Raw genomic sequence first — 26,601 nt, forward strand, 5'->3', positions numbered from 1 at the left:
TTGCACTCGTCAACGTTAAGTTGGTGAGCACAAAAAAGAGAAATCGCTAAGTTGCTGAGCGCAAGCAAGATTTCTGAATGCGGCGGTCACAGTAGGTTGCAGTAGGCCGTAAACGCTAGCGATGAGAAATCTGCTTCTCTCATTGAGGAAGCTGCTGCTTGAGTGGCAAAAAGAAGTTAGTGACCTCTGGCACTCCGCGTGATGCAGTTTGAGCTGATTTTAAGCACAGGAGAAACTCCTGGTCTGAAAATCAGTGCAAACAGTGTGTCTTACCCAAACTCCTCTACTCGCGGAACTCCGTGTAGTAGGGTGGAGTTTTTTTAGCACTTTGCGGAGTTCCGCATAGAAGAACTCTGCAAACTCCGCCCAGGCCTAGATATTTTGCACTTCTCTCCAGCTGCTTATTCTAGATAGTCCACCTTTCGAGTCTACTGAAACATTACTTGTTCAAGCTAAATTATCTCCGTCTCTGGAATGCTCATTAGGAGTTAGATATAACAAAAGGACAGTGTAAAGCACTGGAGGCTAGATTAAACCTGTAGCCCAAAACAGACTTATCCAAAAGAATTCAAAGTTTACTAAAACTAGAAAGGCTAACATGGCCTCCGTTATTTGTATGGCTGAGAATTCCTTCAGTGAAATTTATGAAGTTGTAAATAGTAGTTTATTTCTTCTGTCAGTAAAATCTTTCATTCCTACCGCTAAAGAACTGTGTGAATACATCTCCAGTTATTTTGAATAGAAAATGTAAACATATATATAGCTCTTTTAACAATGAAGACTTTGCTTCCAGGAGTGGCACTGACCTGCCTCTTACTTCTCACCATCCTGAAACTGGATTATTCCATTCAGGCTCATAATGCTGGATACTATGCTTGGGTATATATATGCAGTTTAATCTGGCTCACTTAATGACCCATGTCTTGCACATGTATTTCACAGGGCTTTGGACAGTTTTGCGTTAAAAAGTCAGTCTTTGTCCAGTGCATCTCTCAATTTGGCAGCTGTATCTAGTTCATGGAAAGAGGCACATATTGTTCCTCTGATGAAAAAGCTGATCGCAGATTCCTTGAGTAATTATGACTCTATTTAAAAAAAGAAAGTACATTTCTTCCTTTTTTAGACACGAATAACACCCTGACAACCTGCAAGTGGGCTTTCGACCTCTACACAGTACTGAAATGGCCCTATTCTCAATCACTGATGACATTTGTATGATATTTGATAAAGGAGTGATTTTCAACATAGTGCCTCATGCAATTCTTTGCCAAAGGTTTTATTCTCTTTATTTATAAGAACCTTTTTGACTGGTTTTCCTCTTTTTTTGAACAACCATGTTCATTTGGCGGTTTTATATTCTTTTCGGGCCCAACCCAGACCCCCAATACGTCTCTTCAGTGAGCCTCATGCTTTATAGCATCTATCTTCCCCTCTTCCCCCAGCCTCCACAATCTTATTCGGATATTTCGGCTTTTCATTAATGTCTTGTGTAATGACACTTAAATTGTTGCCTCCTTTGCAGAAAAATCTGCCTTTGCCTCAGATATTCATGGTTGTCTATCAGCGATGGCCTTATTGAAAAGAAAGAACTACTTGAAATTAAATGATGATAAAACTCGCCTGCTCCTTTTCTATGGTGAATAATGAATATATTATCTGGCATCCCTCTTTGTGGCTGTAGGAAATGAGGGAAGTTCCTGTTCCCAAAGAGCCTGCAAAAAATCTGGGAGAAATGTCTCTGTCTTTCGTAAAAGAAATACATGCTATTGCATCTTTCTGCTTCTACCAGCTAAGCATGCTCTGTAAAACTCTCCCTCTTCATATGCATCATTGTGGAGCTATAGTTCAAGCAGTTTTTTATCACACATAGACTGCTGAAGCTCTCTTTATCTCAGACTGCCAATAAAACGTCTACAACATCTTCAACTCCTTCACGATCTTTCAGTTAGACACATACTCAGTCTTTCCTGGTGTAACTCAATTTCTTTACACCTCTGAGACTTACACTGGCTGCGTATGAAACAACACCTGTACTTTAAGAGAGTTTATGCATTGCTATTGTATTGTGGTAAGAAAGCCGTCAAGCATTGATGGAACGGGTTGGTATCCTGGCAACTGTTACTGCTGGGATGCACTAAAACTAGAACAGATAACAGGGTTGAAAGAATACATAGGCAGTTGCTGGTTAAGATCTGCCAGGGTTGGTCAAATTATTGGCTTACAAATAAAAGTCAAGACATTAAGAGTGAGGTGCAGTAGTTCTTTCAAAGTTTGCGACGAGGATGGGATGCATCTTCCTATGTGTAGGAGGCTGGACTGGCATGTAGTGAGTACCAAGGGGTATTTACACCTTGCACCAGGCCCAGGTATCCCTTATTAGTGTAGAGGGGTGTCTAGCAGCTTAGGCTGATAGAAAAGGTAGCTTAGCAGAGCAGCTTAGGCTGAACTAGGAGACAAGTGAAGCTCCTACAGTACCACTAGTGTCATATGCACAATATCATAAGAAAACACAATACACAGATATACTAAAAATAAAGGTACTTTATTTTTATGACAATATGCCAAAAGTATCTCAGTGAGTACCCTCAGTATGAGGATAGCAAATATACACAATATATATGTACACAATACCAAAATATGCAGTAATAGCAATAGAAAACAGTGCAAACAATGTATAGTCACAATAGAATGCAATGGGAGCACATAGGGATAGGGGCAACACAAACCATATACTCTAGAAGTGGAATGCGAACCACGAATGGACCCCAAACCTATGTGAGCTCGTAGAGGGTCGCTGGGACTGTAAGAAAACAGTGAGGGTTAGAAAAATAGCCCACCCCAAGACCCTGAAAAGTGGGTGCAAAGTGCACCTAAGTTCCCCAAAGAGCACAGAAGTCGTGATAGGGGAATTCTGCCAGAAACAACAACACCAGCAATGCAACAACGATGGATTTCCTGACGAGAGTACCTGTGGAACAAGGGGACCAAGTCCAAGAGTCAAGATCAAGTCGGGAGTGGGCAGATGCCCAGGAAATGCCAGATGTGGGTGCAAAGAAGCTGCCACCGGATGGTAGAAGCTGAGGATTCTGCAGGAAGGACAAGGGCTAGAAACTTCCCCTTTGGAGGATGGATGTCCCATGTCGTGAAGAGTCGTGCAGAAGTGTTTTCGTGCAGAAAGACCGCAAACAAGCCTTGCTAGCTGCAAGGGTTGCAGTTAGGGTTTTTGGATGCTGCTGTGGCCCAGGAGGGACCAGGATGTCGCCAATTGCGTGAGGAGACAGAGGGGGTGCCCAGCAAGATAAGGAACCCACTCAGAAGCAAGCAGCACCCGCAGAAGTGCCGGAACAGGCACTACAAAGTGGAGTGAACCGGAGCTCACCCAAAGTTGCACAAGAGGGTCCCACGAAGCCGGAGGACAACTCAGGAGGTAGTGCAATGCAGGTTAGAGTGCCGGGGACCCAGACTTGGCTGTGCACAAAGGAAATACTCGGTGAGTGCACAGGAGCCGGAGTAGCTGCAAAACACGCGGTTCCCAGCAATGCAGTCTAGCGTGAGGAAGCAAGGACTTACCTCCACCAAACTTGGACTGAAGAGTCACTGGACTGTGGGAGTCACTTTGACAGAGTTGCTGAGTTCAAGAGACCTCGCTCGTCGTGCTGAGAGGAGACCCAGAGGACCGGTGATGCAGTTCTTTGGTGCCTGCGGTTGCAGGGGGAAGATTCCGTCAACCCACGGGAGATTTCTTCGGAGCTTCTAGTGCAGAGAGGAGGCAGACTACCCCCACAGCATGCACCACCAGGAAAACAGTTGAGAAGGCGGCAGGATCAGCGTTACAAGGTCGCAGTAGTCGTCTTTGCTACTTTGTTGAAGTTTTGCAGGCTTCCAGCGCGGTCAGCAGTCGATTCCTTGGCAGAAGGTGAAGAGAGAGATGCAGAGGAACTCTGGTGAGCTCTTGCATTCGTTATCTAAGGAATTCCCCAAAGCAGAGACCCTAAATAGCCAGAAAAGGAGGTTTGGCTACCTAGGAGAGAGGATAGGCTAGCAACACCTGAAGGAGCCTATCAGAAGGAGTCTCTGACGTCACCTGCTGGCCCTGGCCACTCAGAGCAGTCCAGTGTGCCAGCAGCACCTCTGTTTCCAAGATGGCAGAGGTCTGGAGCACACTGGAGGAGCTCTGGGCACCTCCCAGGGGAGGTGCAGGTCAGGGGAGTGGTCACTCCCCTTTCCTTTGTCCAGTTTCGCGCCAGAGCAGGGCTGAGGGATCCCTGAACCGGTGTAGACTGGCTTATGCAGAGATGGGCACCATCTGTGCCCATCAAAGCATTTCCAGAGGCTGGGGGAGGCTACTCCTCCCCAGCCCTGACACCTTATTCCAAAGGGAGAGGGTGTAACACCCTCTCTCTGAGGAAGTCCTTTGTTCTGCCTTCCTGGGCCAAGCCTGGCTGGACCCCAGGAGGGCAGAAACCTGTCTGAGGGGTTGGCAGCAGCAGCAGCTGCAGTGAAACCCCAGGAAAGGCAGTTTGGCAGTACCTGGGTCTGTGCTAGAGACCCAGGGAATCATGGGATTGTCTCCCCAATACCAGGATGGCATTGGTGGGGCAATTCCATGATCTTAGACATGTTACATGGCCATATTCGGAGTTACCATTGTGAAGCTATACATAGGTAGTGACCTATGTATAGTGCACACGTGTAATGGTGTCCCCGCACTCACAAAGTCCGGGGAATTGGCCCTGAACAATGTGGGGGCACCTTGGCTAGTGCCAGGGTGCCCACACACTAAGTAACTTAGCACCCAACCTTTACCAGGTAAAGGTTAGACATATAGGTGACTTATAAGTTACTTAAGTGCAGTGTAAAATGGCTGTGAAATAACGTGGACGTTATTTCACTCAGGCTGCAGTGGCAGGCCTGTGTAAAAATTGTCAGAGCTCCCTATGGGTGGCAAAAGAAATGCTGCAGCCCATAGGGATCTCCTGGAACCCCAATACCCTGGGTACCTCAGTACCATATACTAGGGAATTATAAGGGTGTTCCAGTATGCCAATGTGAATTGGTAAAATTGGTCACTAGCCTGTTAGTGACAATTTGGAAAGAAATGAGAGAACATAACCACTGAGGTTCTGATTAGCAGAGCCTCAGTGAGACAGTTAGTCATAACACAGGTAACACATACAGGGCACACTTATGGGCACTGGGGCCCTGGCTGTCAGGGTCTCAGTGACAGATACAACTAAAACAACATATATACAGTGAAATATGGGGGTAACATGCCAGGCAAGATGGTACTTTCCTACACTATGGACCAACCCTACGAATTTTCATGTAACAGATGTTAATATTTGATGCCATCCAGCTTGGAGGTTTTGAAAGAAAAAGGAGGAAGCTGTTAGAAGCCGTCAGGAGCTACAAAGGAGGATTATGGAGGATAATCATTGTTTGTGGCAAGTACGGTATGCTGTATTGTGGTTGTACTTTCATTGTAGAAAGAGAAAAAAAACGTTGCGAGGATGAGTCGTATTAAAGAGCTGGGACACAGCATGTACTATGGGGAACACAACATGCACAGGGCATGTAAGAGCTGGCACACAGCGTGTACAACATGGACACGATGAACACAGAGTGATGTGACGATGCTGTAGTGTGAGCAGAACTTCCTGCAAAAATCAATGTCATTTGTGCAGCATTTTGGGACGTTTGTTGAACAAGGGGAATCCCTATAGAAACTAATGCTTTGTGCAGCCTCATTCCTAACAATATAGATATGCATATTCACGATATGAAGGATATGAGCATGCAGTGCCTGAATTAAAACAACGGCTATCATGGAAGAGTAAAGGAGGGGTGGCCCATCTGGGGTGGCCCATCTTGCAAAGGAATGAGTGGTGCCTGCGAGGAGGATTTCGGTGATAGGCACTCCAAACCAAGTAACTATTGTAAAATGCTGTGGTGACAGGACACCTTGCACTTGATTCCAAGCAAAATCACTTACTAAATCGAATAGACTTTGGTGACTACATTTGTTACTTTAGCTTTTTTTCTCTCCTTTATGTGAATTTTATGGTATTGGTCAGAGAAAGTTGATTTGAGTTAATAACATGCATTCCAGTGCGTCTCCTCCAGTGTTTTCAGCTACCTCTGGGGAGCCGATCGTGTCATGGGAAGACTGGCAGGAGGCTTTTAAAACTTATTTAGAAGCCTTGGGAGGAGCCTTATTTGTTGCAAAAAGAAAGTTGGCTTCATTGAAGAATAAGCTAGGGGTGGAAGGTAGAAACATTTTGAAGATGTTACCACGTGTGTGCGTGTAAACAATGAAGGTGATGTTGGGTCAGTTGTTGACAATGAAGAGGATGGCTCTTATACTGTAGCATCAAGGCATTAGAAGAACACTGTGGCTAAGAAAGTGAGCATGTTTGTGGCGTGCCAACATTTTGTTTCAAGAATGCAAGCACCTAATTAATCTGTTGATCAATATGTAAGTGCATTGCGTACATTAGCGGTTGTGTGTAAATTTAGGTAATTGTATGAAGAAATAATTAGAGATCAGTTAATGAATCACACTAGAAATATGAAAATTCCAGAAAGTTGTTAGGATTGAAAGACCCACCTTTGGAAAAAGCTATAAAAGTTGCCAAATGTATAGAAGATACTTCACGTTATGAGAAAGAATTGGAAAAGAAAAGTGTGGCTTATACTACTTTACAAGTAGTTAACAAAGCTGACAGTTACAAAAAGGGATGGAGTAAATCTATCAAAAGAAATTAAGAAGTAAAAAAAAGTGTTACAAATGTGGGAGCACTAAACATTTAGCGTCATCAGGTAATTGTCCTGTGATGAGAACAAAGGGCCAGATGTAGAAAGCATTTTGCACGTCGCAAACAGCGATTTTCGCTGTTTACGATGTGCAAAATGCACTTTGCAATGCACAAAACCTGTTTTGCGATTCGGTAACCTTGTTACCGAATTGCAAAATGGGTTTGCGAGTCGCAATTAGGAAGGGGTGTCCCCTTCCTAATTGCGAGTCGCAGTGCAATGCAGGATTGCTTTGTGACCGCAAACGCGGTCGCAAATCAATCGCAGTTTGCACCCATTTGAAATGGACCCCTTCCCCTCTGTGAATGGAACTGCAAAAAAATTTTCCTATGGACCACTGCCTGCTCTGAAAAAATTAAACAAAAACGTTTATTTTTTCGTTTTTGTAATGCAACTTGTTTTCCTTTAAGGAAAACGGTCTGCATCACAAAAAAAAACTGCTTTATTAAAAAGCAGGCACAGACATTGTTGTCTGCTGTACGCAGCAGGCCACCATTCCTGTGAATGCCGCCACTCGCAAGGGGGTCGCAAATTGCTACCCACCTCATGAATATTAATGAGGTGGGCCTTTGCGACCCCCTTGCGAGTCGCAGATGGTGTCAGGGACACCATCCTACATTCCGATTTGTGACTCGCAAATTGCGAGTTGCTGTGACTCGCAATTTGCAAGTCGCAATTTGGAACCTACCTACATGTTGCCAAAAAAGTTTTTAATATAATGGAATTGGACATTTTTCAAGAGTATTCGATCAAAATGGAATGTCTTACAAGGGTAGCGGGAATTCAGTACAGAATAATACTGACAATGAGGGAGAGAGTTCATCAGAAGATGATCATATTGAAGTAGTAATGCTGTATGAAGTTACAAAATGAAATGGTGGAAGGAGCATGTGGGAGCAATATATAAGTTAGAAGGTGATGAATTTAGGCTTCCAAAATGTGTGGTGTCTATCAACGGGGTCCCAGTCCAAATGTGGTCTGATTCAAGTTCACCATATACACTTATCCATCTGGAGACCTGGTGTAAGTTAGGAAGAAACAAACTGTCTACAACCAAGGTAGAATTGATTGGATATGGGGGGAGTAAATAGCCCATTGTAGGGTGTTTCCAGAGAAATGTATTTTTCAAACAAAGAGAAATTACATTACATTTTGGGTATATGTAATTGAGAAGGGGTGATGTTTGATGGGATGGAAGAAACAGAGAGCACTTAATATCATACTAAATCCAAATACTGATGAACAAGTGTTTAGAGTAATGCATGAGAACACCCTAAAATGGGAGGAAGAGTTATTTGGAAGCAAACTAGGATGTTTAAGGACATTTCCACATAAAATCATCTTAAAAGGAGTGGTTGCAAAAGCTCGCAAGGTGAAAAATGTACTAGTAGTACTAAGAGACGTGCTAAAGGCTGAATTGACAAAATTGTTAGAAATGGGAGTGGTTGAGCACATAGAGTCTCCAGAATGGCTGAGTCCTGTGGTTTTAGCAAGGAAATTGAATGACATTATTAGAATGTGTGTTGGTTTAAGAGATCTCAACAGCAGTATATGGGTGGATTGACATCCTGTACCTAATATAAATGAGTTATTGGCTGGACTCAATGGAGGAAGGGTGTACTCAACTCTTGATTTATCAAGTGCTTGCTATATACTGTTGTTACATCCTGATTCAAGAAATGTAATCTCCTTTATAACACCGGAAGGGGCATTCAGATTTGTGCATATGCCGTTTGGTCTTGTGTCTGCTTCGGCAGTGTTCCAGAGGGCCATGCAAAATTTGTTAGGAAACATAAAGAATGTAAGATTCTTCCAAGATGATATTTTGGTGAGGGGAGAAAATGACAAAGAGCATGATGATTTATTGAGAAAGGTGTGTAAAAGTTTGGAGAATGCGGGACTCACAGTTGAAATTAGTAAATGCAAATTTGTGCACCAAACTGTTGAATAACTAGGTCATACTAAAACTTAGGAAGGAGTAAAACCTAATATCAAGTGGATGGAAGCTATAGAAAAAGCACTGTGTCTTATTAATAAAGATCCACTGAGGTCCTTTTTAGGATTAGCAGAATACTATGTGACATTTGTAAAAACGCCCAACCATTGCAAGTGTTAATGAAGAAGGGCCAGAAATATGTATGGATGAATGATTGCCCACAAGCATTTGAGGATATCAACAGAAGCATTGTCAATGCTGGGGAATTGAAACTTTTTGTAGCGCACAATCATACTATAGTGTCTACTCATGCTAGCATGCATGGATTAGGAGCAGTGTTGATGCAAGAGAGTAATGGAAAGGAAAGAGTATAGGTGTTTGCCTCACGAATGTTAAAGGGGGCTGAAGTAAGTTAATCTACAATAGAAAACGAGGCACTCGCTTTTTGCTGCGGAGTACAGCATTTTAAGAACTACATATGGGGGAGAGAATTTGAATTATAAACTGATCACAAACCATTAGTGGATATGTTCATAACAAAAGGTGCTCGTCGGGCACCTTCAAGGATTGTGAAGTGGATCGACTGATTACAAGAATATACATTCACAGTGAACTATGTACCAGGAATATATAACATGAATGCCAATTGCTTATCAAGGTTGCCGTTACAATGGATTAAGGAGAAAGAATGGATGATTGTTGAAATTTTGGATATTAAGGTTAAGGCTATATCTGAGAACGAGTGGAAAGCAAAGGTAGCAGAAGATGTAGAAATGCAAATATTGCAAAGGAATTTACCTAAGAAGTGGTCAAAACTGGGGGAAGATGAGAAAATGTTATTAATATTAAGTTGTGTGGTCAGAATTATCTGACCAAGATGGTATGATAAGGACGGGAGATAAGTTGATTGTGCCACATGAGTTGAGAGAGAGATTGTTAGAAATTTCACACGAGGGTCATGGGGGAATGTCAGGAATGAAGAGAAAAGTGACAGCAGATTTTTGGTTGCCAGGAATGGATCAGGTCATGGAAAGATATGTAAGGAATAGTGTGAGTTGTGCATACAGTGATAAGACACATGTTCTAAAAAAACACCAGTAATTTCTGTGCCATTTCCATGCAAGCCATGGCAGAAGGTGTCAATGGATGTATGAGTAGCTTTTGAGTTTGGAAGTAGTGAACAAAATATGCCATTGTCATGATTGATTATCATTCTAAATGGCCTGAAGTAAGCGTGGTGAGTCCTGTATGCTGGTGTAATTTTGTGAAGAGATATGGAGGAGAGAAGGATATCTTGAAGAGGTAGTAACCGATAATGGTCCTCAGCTTACATCTGAAGAATTTGTAATATAATTGGTATGTTATACAATTAAGCATATTAAGACTACAGTACCACATCCATGGGAAAATGGTTTGGTAGAAAGGTTTCACAGAGTTCTCAGCGAGTATGTACAATTATCTTTGCAAAGTGCGTTAGAATGGAAGAAGGAAATCATGAATTTGTGTGGAGTTTTCACACCACCCCACTTTCAACCACAATGAAACCACTTTTTGTGTTGCTTAAAGGAAGGAAACTGTGTACGAGAGCAGTACCAGGACGAATGAGTAAAACAGGAAAGAAAATAATAAATGAGGAAATCTTAGTGAGAAAAATGGAGAAGAAGCAACGTGACTATGTTAAAGGAAAAGTGGGTGAAATGAAGGAGTGTGATTACAGGAATGGGGATTGGGTGTGGACCAGGTTGAGTGGAACTAGGAAAGGTTTGACAAAATGGTCTTTGCCAAAATGTGTGATAAAGGTAAGAAAGTATAGTCTGGAATTGGATGATGGAAAGAAATGGAATATGGAATATGGGAAGTGTTGTTAAATATAATGAAACAGAGGTGCGTAATTGGAAGGGCCATTATGACAAAGGCAGGGGAAAAGAAAGTCAAATGAGGGAGGGGAGTGAAAATTAAAAATTGATAAAAGAGAGAGAAGATATTAAAATAAGCAGAAGTAAAAGAGTGATAAATCCCCCAGAATTGTTAAAGGATTATTGTACACTGTATCGGCGAATATGTTTTCTTTTCTTTAATCAGAAGTTTATGGATGATAAAAAAAAAATGTATGTATATTTTGTATATAGTTTTGTAAGTAATAATGGAAGGGAGATTTGTTATATTGTGATTAGAAAGCAGTCACGCATTGACGGAATGGGTTGGTATCCTGGTAACTGTTACTGCTGGGATGCACTAGAGTTAGAACAGACAACTGGGTTGAAAGAATACATAGGCAGTTGCTGGCTTAGATCTGCCAGGTTTGGTTGCATGTACTGGCTGACAAAAAAACTCAAGAAATCAAGAGTGAAGTGCAGTAGTTCTTTCAATTATAACCAGCCCTATCTCTCTAAAACCTACCATCATCAGCATGTGAAAGTATTCTGAACACTTTCTAACTTTTTTGTTGATAAAATTTTCCGCTGGAAAAATGTTTACCCCTGCCCATGTCAGGAATACATTTTGACATTTGTTTAGAGTAGTAAGGGGCCAGATGAGAGTTGGGTAATGCCCATAAACACTTTTGGTTTTATGCTCAAACCCAAAGTAACTTGCTTGCCACAGGACTTTAATTCCCTCCACAGCAGGATTATTCACATGGAAATCTTTGTTTAAGCTAATCTTTATAATTATGATAACCTTGGCTTGTTAATTGCAAAAGTGGCAATGTAGTCGTAAAAATGTTTTTTAAAAGTGAGAGCCAAACGTACACATACATTTTGTTTTTGTAAATCAGGCCTCACAATTCAGATTCTTCTGGTCACTCGAGTGACTTACTGCTTCGAAGGAATATGGTGTTGTTTTTTTCAGTCAATTTAGTAACATTCTTTGTTAAAATTTAAGACAAAAATATAAGCCAATGCACTACAGGACACCTTCCTTTTTCCACCAGTAAATCTCATATCCCGTTATCAAAGACTCAGCAGCTCAGAAGCACACTGAACTAACAATGCATTACCATCAGCCCATGTCAGACAAACGTAGGGGCATATAAATTCATGACAGGGGTTGCACCACTGTTGCACCATGCAACATGGTGCATGGACGACGCAAACCCAAAATGTTATTTATGAAGCAGTGCAAGGCAACTTTGCATGGCCCTAGGTGGCTTCACAGATCTGGAGTAAAGCAACGCAGCGCAAATCACTATGTTTCATTACTCTGCCTCTGCCCTATGTGTCCTATTCATGAACACTGTGCCAGATAATGTGAATTTAATTTCAGGAGTAAAGACCCAGTGCCACTTAGAACATACTTAGAAACTCTGTCCTAGCATGTAGCACCACGCAGGGGCATCTTCACAATGAGATAATGGTCAGGGCCCCTTGCTCCCCATTCATATAAGGGTGGCATGAGGTAATGTACCAATTACTTAAAAATAATCTTTATTACTCAAGATCTAACCTTCTTCATCACAGTTCTTTGTTCCTGCTCGCTCCTAGCTCTGATTCCCAGCACCTTTTGTTTGGTATTAGTATAACATTTTATAGTCTAGGGAGGTTGTACCGTGGAGGGGTAGAGCACAGTTTCTTTTTTTTAGGATCGTGGCAAGTGAAGCCCTAACACACCAGTCACCCCAAGCCTCAGGGCTGTGATGAGGAAGGCTTAAGAGATGTTAATGGTAAAGGGCTTTTCACAAACATGCAGACTTTTCTGGAAATCCTTTCATGTAATATTCACATAAAATCACCCACATTGCTTCAGCAGCTCAAAATTTTAAAAAGAAGCAGCAGACAGCCCAACAGCCAAAAGTAGGGGAGCACCTCTGACAAGACTGCAAATGTGAGGAGCTGATGGTGGTCAGTGGGGCAAAGCTTTAGCACTATGATCAGCTGCAGACCAGTCTTTACGTGGGCAAGTCTTTCTGAGTATCAGATCTAGTAAAAATTAAAAACGGACACTGAGAGTGGTGCCTATTGGGTTCTATATTCATGTCCTTAACTTTGCAGGCATAATCTATTTCTGAATAATGAATGTGAACAACATTTAGGCAAGCTTTGCCAGTGATATAGGCCGAGATATTGGCCCTCATTACAACATTGGCGGTAACTACCGCCTACCGCCACGGCGACGGCCACCAACATACCGCCGCTGTGGCTACCAGCCGTCTACGTGTATCATGACCGGGGACGGTATTCCGCCATAATGCTGGCGGAACACCGCTAACGGTCATGGCGGCGGACGGCGGTAAGACAGCACTGCTGACAGCCGCACTGCCACGCCAGTAAAACACCACCAACGGTATCATGACCAATGATATGGTCTGGCGGTGTTTTGCTGGCAGACGCTGCTGCTGACAGCAGCGCCGTGGACCGTCTCCAGCATGAGGACACCCTGCAAGCAGGTAAGTACTTTTCTCCGACAGGAGAAAGGGGTGGGGTGTGTTGTGTGTATGTGGGGGGTGTGTGTATATTTTGGAATGCGTGCATGCAGGTGTGAGTCGCGTTGAATGCATGCATGAATGGCTGATTGTGAATGTTGTGTGTTGTGAATGCATGTGTGTGACAAGGTATGTTGGTGTGTGTTGCTGTGTGTTGGTATATATGTGTGCATGCGTGGGTGGTGGTGGGTATGCGTGTGTGCATGTGTGTATATGGGTGCGCGTGTGGGTGTGTATATGTGTGGGGGCAGGAGAGGATGGGGGACGGTGGGGGAGGACTCTGGGGAGGGGTGCGGGGGAGACCCCTATCAGTGCCAGGGAAGGGATTCCCTGGCCTACCGCCATGGTTTTCGTGGCAGTAAGTTTGGCATGAAAACCATAGCTGTAGGCCGGGTTGTAATCCCGAGGGTCGGATTGTGACGGCCGCCGGGCTGGAGACCGAAGTATCACCCTGGCGGTCAGTGTGTTAAAGTGTCGGTCTTTGATGGCGGTTACTGTCAGGGACAAAATCCTATTTTTTTTACCGCCGGCCTTTGGCGGTATTAACGCCGCTTTAACAACGACCGCCAGGGTTGTAATGAGGGCCATTATGTTGTCAGGAAGGGCACTCCATTGCAGTGGTAATGGAGTTCCCTCCTCACAAAAATAGTGATACACTCGGCCAATCTATATGTGGGTGGACTTTCAGTTTGGCCCCGACAAGGGCCATCGGAGAAATGGCTACATGTCCACCCGCCCCTTTAGATGGGTGAATATGTAGCAGTTTTTTATTGTCATAACCGCCAGCAAAACCTGGGGGTGAATGACATTAAGATTGTAATATTGCTCCCCTCGCTATGGGAGATGACATCCATGGTGAGGGGGAGCATTACTTTTTTTCTTTACATAAAGAGAATCTCGTATTGGGATTTTCAGTCTGTAAGAAAAAAGTATACTCTGTGCTACAGGGCTGCATCTTGCAGTGCCATGCCACACAATAAAATGCATTGACATGAACCACGGACAGTGTTTCCTGGCATTGCTTTTTCTGAATGAATGAACGCCTGGTTGGTGTCACTTATAAATTAGGGGGGCGGCCGCTCCATCAATTGGGATGGAGTAATTTACTCCGTTCCCATGGTGAAATGGTGGGTGTCCAGCCTGGTATAAATCAGAGCCTTAGTTCATGTTTACTTTCCACATGTTTTACTTAATCTTGCTTTCCCGTAAAGTGTTTGCTATCTCCAGCAGTTGTGTTTCTGTATTTTTGATTGCATAACATATTACTCTTGTATATATTTGAACTGAGTCACCTCCTGCTGATTACAAGGACCACGATTGAGAGCTGTGCCTGTTTTTCACAGTGCCTGTCAGTGAATCAGAAAGGTGTTCAGAATACAGTCTCATCCAATCCTTGACCCTTATACAGCTTGTTTGGGGCAATAGTCACGTATTCCATTTACAATTGTGATTCTGTGCAAATGAGTGCGAAGGAGATATACCGTTTTCAAAATAGTAACTCACCAAAAGTAAAAGAAAATGTAGTGCTTACCAGTGATTGGATGCGTTGTGTGTTTGGGGGTGGTGAAGCGAAGGGGATGTGAAGATGTGCATTTTAGAGAGAGACAAGAGGGTGCTGAAGAGGAAAGAGATGAGGAGAAAGATATGCAGATGAAGGGGATGTGGAGAGAAAAAGGGGGTACGTATTTAACATAAAGTGAACAGTAGTGATTGGCACTCTGAAGACCACTGCACTACCGGCCTCAATGATGTTTAATTCAGTCTCATAATTTCAGAATTTTCAACGTGAACTATTTACAACAAAACCTTTGTTGCTACTCTTTTATCTAAGACAACCAACAATCATTGACACAGCCAATAGTGTTTGTTGCTGTCTGTCAGATGTTGTGTTATATATCTGGGTGTAATAACAGAAAGCTCAGAGTGGCACCAGAGTACCAGTTGGGTAGCACTATGGAAATCACAAAACGTTTCGTTTACATGTTTAGTCTGCAGCCTTAATTAGGTAGGACACACTCCTTTTGGAGATACCCATTTTTTCATCCCAATGAGAGTCCTGACTGCAGAGTAATACAGATACACAAGACAGTGTACAGTGAGCCCAAGTCAGTGAATCCAATAAGTCCAAAAAGCAGTTCATATTTGCTCCGGTTGGTGCTCAACTGTGTGCAATATCCTGCAACTCCCAGGCACAGGCTGCTGAACAACTCTGATGTCATATGCTCCAGAACCGATCAGGCTGGTGGCTGCTGACAGTGACTGGTGACTGTGCAAGAGCATTACAAACCTATGTTCACGTCACTGTCATGTGTCTCTGAGCCCATGGTTAGGGCTAAGCAGTGGCTGCTGACAAGTGGTGAATGATGGGTCCTGTGGCACTAGCACAGGGATTTCTGGTTCCCAACAGCCAACCTATGATCAGCGCATCCAGCAATCAGCCGCCCAGTGCTCACTTTCTCTCAGTGTATCGGAAGCAGTGCAGGAAATTAAGAGGATCTTGCTGGATTTCGGTCCAGCAGCTATTTTTGTGCCGGATCTGGGATCCAGCCGACCAGATGAAATATGCTTAATTTGTTCTGGTGACATTGTCAGACACTCAGATACAATTCAGAAGCGCCTGAATATTGTCTGCATTTTGTTCCGAGAAGCAACATGCAGGTGGTGGGGAAGTTATCTTATATTCACTTCCAGCTGGAGCTAAAACAAATATTTGATTCAAGGGGCCATCAGCCCTTCTTTTGTTCAAGTATCATCCTAGCAGACAGCCATCTGGAGTCCATCACCTAGGCACCAATGCAATGGAAGAAAAGAAAGGCACAGCGTTTATCACTCTACAAGTAGTATAGAGAAACTATGATTTGGCAGCAGGTTTCTGTCCTGGTTCAACCCCTTTAGGTATGAGATGTGCATGCACTGTAAAATTGCTTGCTGTATCAGTGTGTATGAGTAAAAGTGTACTAAACAGAAGCACCAGCTCCCTTTTGTGGATGTGCTACTCACCATTTATGAACAGAAACTTTTAACGGGTCGGTACCACAAGTGTACAGTTGCTCATTTAAATCTAAATTAGACATATAAGATGCATCTGCGGCAATGAGGACACATGTAAAGAACATCTCCAGGAGCTTGCTAGACTGTTTCAAATACAGGGCTATACTCTGCACATCATACGGCAACAAAGTGACAATTCTTTGCAGTTATCCAGGGAAGCACTTAATTGGAATATCAACAGCAGAAACAAAAGTGACAAAATCCTATTTGTGGTTGTCTATCATCCATCATTTCCTAATTACAAAAACATAATGCAAAAGACATTCCCCGTAATATTCACCAGTGAAAATTTTCAAATTGGTTTCTCTAAAACCTCCACTCATTGCTTATGGTAGACCTCCTACTTTATGAGCCCTTATTATTAGATCTGAATTCAAGAAAGCTGTTACACGTGCAGTTGCTCATTACTGTGGTTCTAAAAGGTGCATTAGGTGTAGCTAATCAGTTGAACCTTGTTTGCTATCAGATTTGAACATTTTCCCTGTAGAATATCTCATAGAGGAAGAACTACTGGACTCCAAAGAGAACATCTGCATGTATCGTTCAAAATCATTGTATCCAGATGGACGGTACATAACCGACAACACCACGGATTACTGAATATTTCTGGAGATTTTAGGACTGAATTGATTCCACATTCCAAATTGAATCTTCATTTATGATGCTTTCTGAAAATCCAGTTGTGTCGGCTTAGTACACTGAGCAAACAATCTTGTACTAACTGTGAAAGGCGGAAGCCGAAACATTGTAGTGGAAATACATTTTTGCTCTTTGGTGAGTCCACCTGTTTTGAGTCACTTCTTTCTTGGATATTACATTTCTTAGTGACTCATTGTGTTCTTTAGGATCCAGATTTTTTCCTGGCTAGCTGTTGTTTTTTTGTAATCTTTTATCTTCAAGTGTGTATATGAGTAATTTATGCAAATATTGATTTAAATGGCACTTACTATTTTTTTTAATTTAATTCTTTTGTAGCGCTACTCATCCCAGTGTATGGGTGCATAGCACTCAAGGAGACAATAAATCATACAAGTGTGTAAATTAATGGACAGGTAATGTTACAAAAGACAATGAGGTTTATAAGGTGTAGGAGTCGCACATAGTCCGTACTTGTGGACATTACATGTTATAAATGGATGATCTAGGTTAACACAAAGGTAGGATTAAACATTTAACATAGTGATTAGTACTAAGAGGACTAACAGCAAACATGAGGAAATACTCCATTTGTCATGAACGGCAGTTAAACACTCAGTAGTTGTAATGTGGGCGGATGTTTATGATGGCACTAGCAAAGACAGAGGAGGCTCTTACTGTGTATTGTATATTGATGGAATAAGCACTAAGAGGCAACAGTTAAAATAGTCTCCAGTCAGACCTTACATTGATTACAATGCAAAAGCAGTAAGCTTGCTTCTGATTTTAACAATTCCTTAAGTAATCCTTTCAAAATGTTTTATTACTTAACACACCATAGGTCAATCTCTTTGGTACCTGTGAGTGAAGACATGCATCATATGGCTTTTATAAAATGGAAGAATATTTTTTGAAAACGTGATTAAGTCATATATTGTACCTCTGTCTTTCAAAAACAACTTGTGTATTAAAATGGATCATATTTTGTGGAAAGATCTCAGATTGCAAGTATTTGCTTTTTATCTCCACCCCGGCATGCTTACAACCAAACTCACGTTTTGACATAGGGATCAGAATATCCGTTAACATCCATGGCAGCCAGGTGGGCGCAGCGCACGATTCCCACCACCAGGCCTCCCCGTGCTGAGCTGTATGTAAGTGATAGCAGGATGCGACCCCGCTCCTCCAGCTCCCATTCCTCCGCCTTCTCCAGCTACAAGGAGAAAAGACAGTGTAAGCACTGCCAATTCCTGGGCTGACCAATCAGGTCCATGTAGTGTGGCCCAGATGAGTGGCGAGGGCTGGTCAGTAGTCACTGATCATGCCATAAAGGCACACATGAAAAACCATTAAAGTCATGTACTGTTTTAAAACAATTCAGCAAAACTTATACGTCACTTTGATACAATAAATTTAGTTCATAATATTTCATTGTTGCAGGAAGCTTAAATACTTACAATATAATAAGCAATCCACTAACACATAAGATCATCGCAATGAATTGGAGTACTGTCATGAGCCATATAATATCCTAATTCTTTCGGTCACTCTAATAAAACGTAAAAATAAAAAACATATTTCGGGGGCTGCTAGTTAAAATGCACTTAAGAGGATAAGTGTAAAGGGAACAGAAAAGCATAAGGTGACTAGTGCTTTGGTGCTGCACCTGGCAGCAAGGGCAAACAGGAAGATGGTCAAACTAGGTGCCCTGAAAAGGGAAGGCCAGAAAAAATGCAGCCTATTTAATCTAAAACGGGTTAGATAAAATCTGTGCTGTGTATGAGTGACAAGTGTCAAATAAGGTGCAATACTGTTAAAAATACAAAGGGCAGAATAGGACGCAACTTTTGGCATAGATTGCGTCATCTGAATCTGTTGATCGTTTCTATAACACATATAAAGTTTTGTCAGAGCTTTGGATAAGGACTCCAGCAATACAGGGAAATTATAAAAATAGACGGGCACCCATTTCTGTAAAACTACTCTTCAGGTATTCATCTACATGATCATGTGTTAATACATCTGTAATCAATAATCGTGAAAATTAGACATCTGGGCAAAGCAAGATTTTGTGCCACAAATGCAACGGGGCAAAAGCAGCAAAATCCTCAAGATAGTTCAAACCAATTTCGTGATGGCAGATAATGTTCACAGTACTCTTAGGTACGGACAATATAAAGCAATCATTAGACATTTGGATTTATAAATATGCATACGTTCCCTTACAGACTTAGGTCGAAGCCTACTTACAACCCTAAACACGGCCTCGATTGAGCTTCTAAACTGCATACATTTCTACTTAAGGAAATGTACCCACTGCAAAACCTCATCGGGGTGAATCCCCAATAACTAAAGTGTTTCACCCTTTTAATCTTAACTTCCTCAGTCTTATATATTTTAGTTTTAGATTTTGGAGGGCCACAGACCAATAATGAAAGATTTTGACCTATTAACTGTAAGATACTGATAATTAATGAAATGGACAAAGAAGTCCAGCAACGTCTGTAACCCATTTGCTGTTCTCGCAATGAGAACAGCAGCGTCCGCATATAAAAGGACAGGGGGTTGCACGCATCGCTATTTGCAGCATATCCTCTCCGTTAAGGGCTAAAAGGGGCTCTAAATCATTAATGTAAAGTAAAAAGAGGGATAGGGACAAAATCCACCCTTCTTTTATGGCCTGAGACGAGCTGATAAGGGAGGTGAATTTCCCATCTTGACTAAATCATACTTTAACAAAAGAATCGAATTGGATGCAACAACGGAGATCAATCAAAGCCTGCTTGACACTTAAAGTCCTCAGCATACCCCAAAGTTTCATATGTTTACCAGTGTCAAAGGCACAGGAGAGGTCCATCAAGGGCCATATAAGTGCCCCCTCTCTTGTCCTTAGCATACTTCCCAATATTAAGGGAAAGGTTAAGACACTGTTCAACCGCCCCACACTGTGGCGGAAGCCACACTGAACGGTCGAAAGGATGTTATTCTCCTTAGCCCAGGCTTACAGCATGGACATTAAGTCCCATCCTAATATTTTCAAAGTAGAATCGTGTAGAGAAATGGGGCAGTGAAAGGAAGGGTGCTAGTTATCTCCCTCCTTGCCACTCATTTCTGATCGCTGGCCATGGTGGGACAGTAAATCAATGAGACGTCAATAGCATAAGTAGTAATAGTAAGATTTTGTGTTTTTGTAATCACATCACTTTGCCTGGGCCTTTATTACCGCAAAGCCATTCACTACATCCTAGTTAAAATCCATGCTTTGCATGTGGGTTAAGAGAATAGTTGGTTTTAAAGTTAAATCATGGTAAGGTGCATGCATAATATAATATTAGCATAACAGTAGACCATAATGTCATGCTTTTTTTGCTAGTAGAGGGCGCAATATGCATATCAGTATTGATTGAGTAGCTGTCAGAAGCATAGACTTTTACAACCATTCTAACAGTCACCTTTTGTTTATTCAAGTGGTACCCTAAGGCAGCAGGTGTACCCAGATTTGGGTCCTGTACTCAATGTACCAAAGGATCTCTTCCTATCTTCTTGAAGTCCACATGAAGCTCAAAACCTGACTTTTCACTTAACCGACCTACTATAAGCAGGGCAAGGCACATACACCTGCTCAGCTGCAGGATACTCTTGCTGGGTACAGTTCAAATACAAATACAAAAACAGATAACATAACATCCACGCTGTACCTACTGATGAGACCCCTCAAAGTTCATTCAGGTTTGGGTTGCTAGTGTTCCTGTTTAGGACTCATGGATTAAGGCAGTTTTGGCTGAAGTGTTCCTGTTGGAGCAGAGCCAAACCTGATTTGAATGCGGCTTCTAATCATTTGGAACAACACAGTAGTCACTAAATGGCTGAATAGAATGCACCCAAGCGATTGTGAGTGACTGAGTCTTTTTCAAGTTTACACCCATCAGCTCTTCTTGTTTTAAGGTGAAGGGGCCTCCCTGAGTTCTTACAGAGTAAATGATGGAGCTAATCCAGGAAGGAGGCCTGACTGATGTCTAATTCAGTAGAAGAACCAGGGTTACACAGTGAGAGGGAGAGGGCAGGCGTCAGGTCACACAAAGAACCAGTGGCTGAGTCAGGGTTAGGTCACAGGGATGGGAAAAGACTCAAATGAGTTTACAAAGGGAGGTTGCAGCAGAGGCAGCCAGAGGTAGATGAACAGGCCTGAAAGGGTATTGCTTAGTGCTTTTAAATACTTATATGCACATATACACAATATACACATTTACACATATACTCTATGTCTCAGCGCCCCACTCCCCCCTTCCTAGAGATTGATCGTGGTAATAAAGAGAGGGTGGGCCCACATGGGAGGAAATAAACATATTTTTAATATTTATCTCACCTCTTTCAAGTAGCAGGATATCCCCCTCAGGGCGGCTGTCATGGAGGATGGGGACGCCAGCTGCAAGTTGAAAGTGAGAGAGAATAACTTGGCTGTGCCATTAAGAGTTCCAGAAGAGAAAATGTAATGTACTCAATGACATATATAAGGTGTGCTTAAATGTATTCATGCAAACGAAGACAGCTGAAAGTTGTGAACTGAAGTATAGCTATTAGTAGAAATGTAGAATGGCCATATGCAAATCAGATCTATGTAGGTTTGTTCAATGTATGGATATTATGATAATCTAGTTAGTTGACATTTCCATAGTTATTTCCCCATGCATAGTACATATGTGAAATGCACCTATAGCCATGTATTTAAATGTGCCTTGAGAACGATGTTAAGCTGGCTGGAGCTAAGACCTGAAATGTTTTTCTGTGTTTAACCACCAATGTGGAAGTTTTGCTCTTGTACATTTCTTTATTTGCAGATGCGTCTGCAGAAGACTTCAGCTTATTGTAGTTTTAGATGAAGGGGTATGGGAAGGCAGGTTGCCAAGAATAGGCAGTGTTAATGAGGAGTTGTGAAGAAGAACTCCCCTCTGGATTACTGAAGGCTGGAATGTCAAGGTCGTCCTGATGTTTGGACCAAGAGATGAAAGTCTAATGAGAAGATACCATTCACCTTCATGTACAAACCATGGAAAGTTACTGGCAGTGATGTCAACTATCTGAGTTTCGGTGGGATAAGAGTGTTTTAGCCAGTTAGAGATTCAGGTTCCCTTTGCCCTTTGACTAGAGGATACTCTTATAGACTTAGGGAGGTATGGATCTCTGTTTTTCCCTTGCTTTGGCTGATGTGGATTTATGCAACGTACATCTCTCTTTCAGGAACTTCTACCAAAGGTTCTGTAGTGCTGCCACTCGAATTAAGTCCCTATTACCTTAACTAAACAATTCTTGGGGTTTCCACAAGCCAATTAGATTAGTTACACTTGTATAGATTCAAGCACCAAATAGTGATTCTTTTCGTCTGCATTGCTGCTACTGAGGTTTTCGTATGTCTCATGTTTGTGCGCTTTTACCTAAATCAACACTTTAAGTCATCCTTGCTAATTCTGTATTTGTATAGTATGTTTTTGAGACTCATTTACATAAGTTTAGCTTTAAACTTGTAATAAACCTTTTGAACTTTGAATTCGCCTCCAAGATTCAATTTATGATGGAATGGGTTGCCCTGTAAATCGATTTTAATGGGTTAATGTGTTTCCCCTCACCTTTCAAACTTTTAAAAAGATTCATTAGATTCAGAAAACTAGAAAGAGTGCCAGACGATGGATCAAAAGAAAGTAGAAGGGTGCAAAAGAAGAGGCAAAAAGAAAACCAGGAGCAATAGAGGAGAGGGAAAGATTTGTGCAAATACGATTGGATTTAGGGAGATACTGATAAATAGTAGCAGAGAAGATGGTATATAGAAACAACAGCAGATAAGAAACACGGGCAACATAGGAAATAAGAGAGGAGGGAAGGACAAAGGACAGGAAATGAAGAAAGATAGAATAGGGGAGAGGTGTACCGCAAGAGGTGGGCCTCAGAAGAACATCATCAAGGAAGCGCAAGGGATATGGTGCAGTGCTTGATTTCTAAAAGAATAAGTACCAGATCCAAACATTTGCTCAGAAACCTCAGACCGGCACTGTCAAAGGTTGAGGTGTGAATACCCAGTCTTGATTATACCACATGCCTCTTAATCCACCACCAGACACTCCCTACCTCTCTACTCACTCTTTCACGCTCTTTTTTAAACCCTGCTTTCTTTCTCACTGTTTTACTGTCTTTCCCTTCATCCGCCTTTCTCACTTTTGTGTTTAACTCTCTCTTGCTCTGTGTCAAATGATGATGAGTACAAATAACCAAAAATGAGTGCTGTTAGGCTGACCTACAACCACCGGCTCAAATTAGGCCCTTGTTTTAAGAAATATAAGTGGTGAGTAGAGAGACGAGCAGAGCTGGCTAAAAAAACTGACAGAAAAACATCAATGATATGTAAACAGACAGCTAGTCAGATATTGATAGTCCTAAATGGGTAGATAGACAAAAGATAAAAAGTGTTTTGTATACAGATAGAGCTATATGCATAGAGGCGTGGAAACACACACACACACACACAAACACACACACAGATAGATGAATGTTCTGTAGATAGATAGATAGATAGATAGATAGATAGATAGATAGATAGATAGATAGATAGATAGATAGATAGATAGATAGATAGACAGGTGGATAGGTTTGGAAAAGAAGATAAATGACCCAGGACGACAAATAGACAGGCAGACCAATAACAAACAAACAGATGAAGCCAGAGATATGGATATTTAGAATGAACCCGATAGTTGACAGTTGAATAGAGAAAGTTAGAAAAATAGCTTAGACATTTATAAAAAGAAACAGACAGACAGATGGATAGAGGGTCATACAAAGGGACTTAAAGTTAAACCTTTAGTAACTGTGCTAAATTTACTATAACTTGTGCCTTCTCCGTGCACTGCTTATAGAGTTTTATATTATCTCATGTACACCATGTAACATAATAGTATTTACAAGAACAGTTATGACATCACAAATCAAATCTTTTGTGAGAACACAGTGCATGGGAGAGTGGCAAGCTATAGGTAATGTTGTGTGGCTGCTCTATTCTACTCTGTGTTAGTGTAGTGTGGCTACAGAGCTGAATACACTGTGTATGGAGGTGCATGAGTTATAATAATTTGAAGGTGTTGCGTAAATCATAAATTAAATGTAATTTTAATTTATGTGTACTTTAACTTTTGCTGTAGGTAGAGAGTAAATAAAGTTATATTCATTTAAAAGTGGTACGTACACTGTAAATTTAGGGTATACCTATAATTTAATTATTTCAAACTTTTATGTATTTTAAATTTGGTTGTATAGAAAGCATACAATAGTTTTCCTATTTATAACAAAGGTTTAACCTTTGGTATTTCACTGAATTTCAATGTTTTTTTAAAATTGTAATACTTTTTTAAACCGTAGAGTATAGTGTTGTCAAGTGGAGTGTCATGAAGTGGAGTGTACTTCAGTAGAGCGGGAGAGTGTGTTGTGAAGTATAGTGTTGTAGAGTGGAGTGGGTAGAGTGGAATGTGGCACAGTTTAGTGCTGTGGAATAGCATACAGTGGAGTGGCATTGAATGGAGTGTTGTACAGTGGAGTAGGGCAGAGTGGAGTGAAGTAGAGTGGAGTGGAGTAGAATGGAGTCTCAGAGTAGAGTAAAGTGGAGTAAAGTGGAGTAGTGTAGTGTACAGTGGAATACATTGTTATATAGTGTATTGGCATGTTGTGCAGTACAGTGACCTGAAGTACGCTAGAATGGACAGGAGTAGTGTAGAGTTGGGTAAATTGCTGCAAATTACAGTGGGACCTGCAAACCCATTCCTGTAACTAAATGGTTAAATTTTCGCGTTTGCAAATTACATTTTTAAATTAAAAAATTCTACCTGTCATGATTCTGTGTAGAACGATTGGGAATCTCAGTGTACCAAATGAAAAGTTTGCAAACACAAATTTAACTTGGTTATGCACAATCATTTGTCGATTGCGCTGCCAGTACCTCCAACTGCCCCCTTAACCTGCATTACTTTGCAGTGCCGTTCAGTCTATTTAAAACGTGTCACCATTTCCCCTATAAACATTGTGATTGTCAAGATAGTCAATCTCTCCTATGTCCTCAAATCATAAACCTGCTATCCTCTCTTCCAGAGTCCTATTTTGCCTACTCTCTTTAGCCTATCTCTTTCGTTTTTGATCCTGAATCCTTCAAATCGTCTGCAGCTCATACCTTAACTTAAAATGCCCACAAATCTCTCACTGTTTTCCAAACCACTTGATTGATCAGTAATCACCTCTCCCCACAATAACCATGTGTCCTTAATCTAAATTTTCCGTATTCTCTCTGCGTAATTTGATTCTACCTGTCACCTACAATTTTGGCAACTCTTGACTCACTCTCGACTCACTAGAAACCCTTAGCACAGAATTCAGTTGTTTCTCTTTCTGTCTTCTCAGTCTTCTGGCATTTCTCACTCTAACTGAACCTACCGCTACCCAGGGGCATCAGTCAAAGTTCATTCTTTATCCCCTCCCTTTGACTCCTTACAATTGGTTACTCAATGGATGCAGTTACTTAAGAATAGTTCACCCAAATCACCTATTAATTTATCATTCTCTACAAGAGACTTTAGTAGCTTTCAGCAATCCAAGTGAAACTTCTAATTCAGTTAGGGATACTAAATTTAAAATGACACTCAAAATGGGGGGTCTAGAGGTGTTAGAAGAAACTGAAGGAGCAGATACTACCATACAAGTGTTGTTTTAAACCAGTTGTCATAGGGGTGGACTTACAGATACCTGAGGTGCTGGTAATGAGGCCCTATGTCCACAATAAGGGCAAAAAAATCGTCTTCCTACCTACAATCTTGAATTTCACACAAATTCACTGTCATTTGACACTGGATTATTCTCTGCCTGATTCCCTTTAACTCATTCTCCTTTAAAACTGAGATTATCTACTTTCCAGCATCTTGTACCGTACCCAACCTACCACCTTCTTCTCTGATACTCTTGATTCATTCCTGACTGCTGGTAACCTTGGCTTCTTCTTAGATTCACACATTCAGCTGGAGAAATTCATCCTAACCATTGATATAGCCAGATACCAGGTTCTAAATAGGGCTGTGCAGGGAGCTTGTCTCTGCTGGCTGAGCTAACAGAGTTTTTGGAACACTGGGCTCCGCTTGGAGCACAGAGTTATCCCAAGAACTCCGCTAGCACTGCAATGAAGCGGAGCTCACTCTGTGCACTGCAGCTCAGTATCAATCAATCATTCAGTATTTGTAAAGGGTGGCTACTCACCAGTGGGGGTCCAAAGGCGCTGGGGGGAGCGGAGGGGCCTCATCCGAAGAGCAAAGTCTTGAGGTTCTTCCTGAAGATGGTGAGCGACTGGCTTTGTCTGAGGTGCAGGGGGAGGTTGTTCCAGCTCTTCGCTGCAGTTTAGGTAAAAGATTGTCCTCCAGCGCTGGTTTTGCAGATGCAAGGGACGGTGGCCAGGGCCATCTGAGCGGAGTGGAGGGATCTGGCCGGGTGTGGACGGAGACGTGGTGGTTCAGGTAGGCTGGTTCTGCATTGTGAATGGCCTTGTACGTGTGGGTGAGAAGCTTGAAGATGATTCGCTTCTCGACTGGTAGCCAGTGGAGGGTCCTCAGGTGTTGGGAGATGTGTTCTCAGTGAGGGAGGACCAGAATGAGTCTGGCGGCAGCGTTCTGGATGAGTTGAAGTTTTTTGATGTTCCTAGTTGAGGTGCCGGCGTAGAGGGCATTGC

The 26,601-nt window shown here is 42.0% G+C and overlaps 1 protein-coding gene and 1 long non-coding RNA gene across 2 annotated transcripts in view; one reads left to right on the plus strand and one right to left on the minus strand.

Moving 5' to 3' along the window:
* Window positions 1-26,601, minus strand: part of DOC2A (double C2 domain alpha) — an 846,604-nt gene that overhangs the window by 340,739 nt on the left and 479,264 nt on the right. Inside the window, exons 7-8 of the mRNA XM_069244126.1 lie at window positions 21,223-21,282; window positions 17,912-18,069 (exon numbers count right to left, since the gene is read on the minus strand). Coding sequence (XP_069100227.1) covers window positions 17,912-18,069; window positions 21,223-21,282 — 218 coding nt within the window. The remainder of the gene's footprint in view (window positions 1-17,911; window positions 18,070-21,222; window positions 21,283-26,601) is intronic.
* Window positions 1-26,601, plus strand: part of LOC138304234 (uncharacterized) — a 193,474-nt gene that overhangs the window by 15,296 nt on the left and 151,577 nt on the right. The window lies entirely within an intron of this gene.

The sequence above is a fragment of the Pleurodeles waltl genome, chromosome 7 (assembly GCF_031143425.1).
Source record: "Pleurodeles waltl isolate 20211129_DDA chromosome 7, aPleWal1.hap1.20221129, whole genome shotgun sequence".
In the NCBI taxonomy this organism is placed as follows: domain Eukaryota; kingdom Metazoa; phylum Chordata; class Amphibia; order Caudata; family Salamandridae; genus Pleurodeles; species Pleurodeles waltl.